A 3,670-nucleotide genomic window follows, 5' to 3' on the forward strand; every position below is an offset into this window, starting at 1 on the left:
AAAAGAAGAAAAGCTAAAATATAATAAATCAATGATATTTAAATAGATTTTATAATTTACACACATCCGCATAAGGGTATCATCAAACCCGCGTTTGTATTCATTAAAAAACAGATACTTAAATATCCATTTATTTTATTTGCGGATATCCATTAAACTATCCATCCCATATTTGCGGGTATGATTTTTTTTTTTTTTTTGCCATCACATTTATGGAGTAATATGAATTCATTATTCCGATTTAGTGGAATTGTGAATTAGTCCTAACATGCATTGATTATTCTTCAAAGCAACAAAACATGTAAAACAAAGGAAGTATTTTCATGTATCATAAGAAAATAGTAAAGATTTTTTCCATCTCTCGAAAGTATATACTCTCACATATATTTTTATGTACATAAACACAAACTTAACAAAGTAAGCACATAACAAAAAACACCTATCCATAATGTCACATAAAAAGAGAGAAAAATTAGTTCCCTTTTATATGTTGAGACTACCAAACTTCACTTCACACTAAGGTTGAACAAGGCTAATCAAATGGTCATTGATGAGAAAGATGGTCACTGTCTCAAGAAAAGAAGTGACTAACCTCAATTCATAAACACAAACATAAAAGGGTTACTTCTTATTTAAGAATTTTCATGAAAGTTAAGTGATCTAGCCAAAGCTGCAGGGTTAGCCATCAACATTGGAGAGGTTTCAACATGTTCTTTTCCATCTTTCTTTGGTTGAAAAGCTTTGGTCATGCCTCCCTTACTCACACTTTCATTCTTGATTCCAAGTGTTTCCCATATAGAACTCTTTGCAGCTTCATTTGGATCATCAATTCTCAATGTTTTTGGAACCAATACACTCCCACTTCTTTGTCTTGGTGATTCTTCTTTTCGAAGATCGTCTTGTTTTGTGGTGTCATCATCGTCATCATTATGATCCCTCGTGCGTTTCCCAGGCGTTGGAGGATTCGAGCTAGAGTTCGATAAGCTTGGACTTGTAGCGGAAGTATGAGAGGGAAACCAAGGAGCATTCCAATTTCCCGGAGCACCGCAGTTCCAAAATGGAGTAGGGTAGAATGACATGGGAAATCCAGGAGGACACATTGTTTGCGGCGAGGGAATCGCGGAAGAACTCCAAGTGTAAGGCCAAGGAACGCTTGTGATACACGGAACTTGAGGAACAAAACCACTATTTTGCTGTGGTAATGATTCTTGTGACATGTTTTTGCCACTTTGCTCCATAGATTTTGAAACTGTATTAGAAGATGCACTTGAACAATGATCGTCACGAGTGTCGCTGAGACCCCTTTTCTCTGCAGGATTGCAGATTGTTGGATGATCCGATCCAAAGCTAAGGAGTCTACCATTGGTTTTCGAATTTGGAGCATAATGAGTTTCATCAGGAGAGAAAACTCTTGCTGCATCAAGTGCCTCAGAGACGGTGATGTGACGATAATGCGATGAAGAGTTGTTTTTGTGCTTTCTTCTCCCTGCACCAACCGGAACATTCCTCATGGTTCCGCCTGCCGTCCAGTATCTTTGACACGCTCTGCAGAAATAGCGGGGCTGGTTGACATTGTAGTTGTTGTAGTAACAGAATTTTGTGTCCGCGCTGTTGCAGCGCGGACATGGGAGTAGTTTGTCGGGCTTCTTTAGTGTTTTCTCTTGACTGCTGTTGTCGTTGTTTGTTGCTGCTGCTGCATCGCTCTGTTCATTTTTGGATTTTGATGTTTCTTCATCTATAGATGGTGTTTTTGCATTCTGTTTACCTGAATTATTGTTCTTGATCTCCGCAGAATTTTGTGTAGGATCAACTTCTTTCCTTTTCTCAGTGTCTTTTTCTGCTTCATGGTCCTATTAATTAGACAAAGTTTTCTCAATAAATTTGAATACCCATAAAATAAACATTACACACACAAAAACTGGTCAAACACAACTTCAGTTCAAAGTGTTTTTTTCCGTAGAAACTGAATATGCTCTTTGCCTAACTACAAAGACTAATACTTCGAAGTGGAGAAAACTACAATAGACAACAAAATTTTCTCTGAAGAGAATTTAACACTGATGTGTGTCCATGACTGAGCTCGAACTTCGAACCTATGACTTCTAGTTAAATTGTAATAGATTCATTATCATCTCATATGCAAATCCATTCATAATTCACAATTTTATGAATCCAAAGAAGTTGAATATAGACTTTGTTTCCAACACTCTGTTTCAAAATCAGAACCATATACAAATAATAATTAGAAAAAAAAAAAAGTAAAAGAAAAACTTATCCATTATCACATGCTCAAATTTATATTATTAAGAAAATAAACTATAATAAGCTCAAACTAATAAATCAGCAATAAGCAATTACTGTAATTGCTTAATTCTAGGTTGAGGATGTTTTTATATATTGAGGTAAATTTAAACAAACTTAGTAATATAAAAAAGTTGTACCTTTGTTGTTTCTTCATCTTCACTCTCAGACTCGCTAAGATATCTATCTCTTTCTTCTTCTTCTACATCCATAGCTTCAGCGAGAATCTTTTGGCCGAATAGCTTAATTGCAGGATCTTTACTTTCAATCATTTTTCTCGGGATCCAAACAGAGCACAACAGAACAAAAGTTAAGGTTTATGTTTCTTTGCAGATTTGGTGTTGGTTCTTTAGTTACTGAAAGATGTTTTTTCAAGTGTTTCGGTTTTTTCGAGGAAATTTTAGCAAAGAAATGAGTGCACGAAGAATTGGATTTTGATCCGTTTAAACAAAAGCTGCGATCCACGTCAGCTTTGTGTTTTGATTCTTGGCCACAAGTTTTTGTGGCTTGGAATAGATTTTCTTTTTCAAAAGTTGTTTTGAAGATTCTTAAGTTTTTTTTGCATATAACTTTTCGTGTACATTAGTTGTGGTAATGCCACGTCAACTTCTTTTGCTTTTTTCTTTTTAACCGAGGTTTAGTGGAAGTTTGGATGACGTGGTAGAAGATAATTGGCCATGTTCTCTACTAATTAATTAAGAGGAATTCTTGTATGGAAAGAGACCTAAATCCATATATTTAGGAACAACCAATAAGAAGAGGGAGAATTTAAATTTATTTAAAATTTAATTTCGTTTTTAATTGCCAACATGGAGGGTGATTATGATAATGGAGGAGAGAGATAATTTTAATTTTATTATTTAATTAATAAAAAAAATGTGATTGGTTGTGTGTAAATTCAGGTGGTATAGCTGTGTCCATCTAAGTATTTTCCCTTAATTAGACTACTTAATTAGACTATGTACAATGGTTTATGGATTCAACACTCTAATTTTTCACTTTTTACACTCCACATCATCTTCTCTCTCTTCCACCTAATAATTCAACATTCATTCAACTTTTACTTACTTTGTTTAATAAAATTCAACACCCTACCCCACCACTTTTATTTCATATTCATATTTTCTTTTATGTTTTTGTTTTTGTGATTAAATTTTAATAACAATTATTAATTAAAATTAAAATTAAAATAATTAAGAGTTAAATAATTTTTTTAATTTAATAACTTATTTGAATTTATTTTTCTAATTTTATATTTTAGTAGAATTTTGGGTGTTAAAAAATTATTATTGGGATCTATTTTACTAAAAAAGATTGTTAGTGCTACAAACAAGATTTTACTTAAGGCTAAATAGAAAAATTAGAGAGA

The 3,670-nt window shown here is 33.3% G+C and overlaps 1 protein-coding gene across 1 annotated transcript; it reads right to left on the reverse strand.

Moving 5' to 3' along the window:
• Positions 1-300: 300 nt before the first annotated feature.
• LOC131633973 (cyclic dof factor 1-like) lies at positions 301-2,726 on the reverse strand. The gene is made up of 2 exons (XM_058904648.1): positions 2,442-2,726; positions 301-1,850 (listed from the first exon to the last, which is right to left on the reverse strand). Exons 1-2 carry the CDS (start codon positions 2,571-2,573, stop codon positions 633-635), a joined length of 1,350 nt encoding a protein of 449 aa, XP_058760631.1. The 5' UTR covers positions 2,574-2,726; the 3' UTR covers positions 301-632.
• Between the last annotated feature and the right edge of the window lie 944 nt (positions 2,727-3,670).

Source organism: Vicia villosa, unplaced genomic scaffold, assembly GCF_029867415.1.
Source record: "Vicia villosa cultivar HV-30 ecotype Madison, WI unplaced genomic scaffold, Vvil1.0 ctg.001197F_1_1, whole genome shotgun sequence".
Lineage (NCBI taxonomy): Eukaryota > Viridiplantae > Streptophyta > Magnoliopsida > Fabales > Fabaceae > Vicia > Vicia villosa.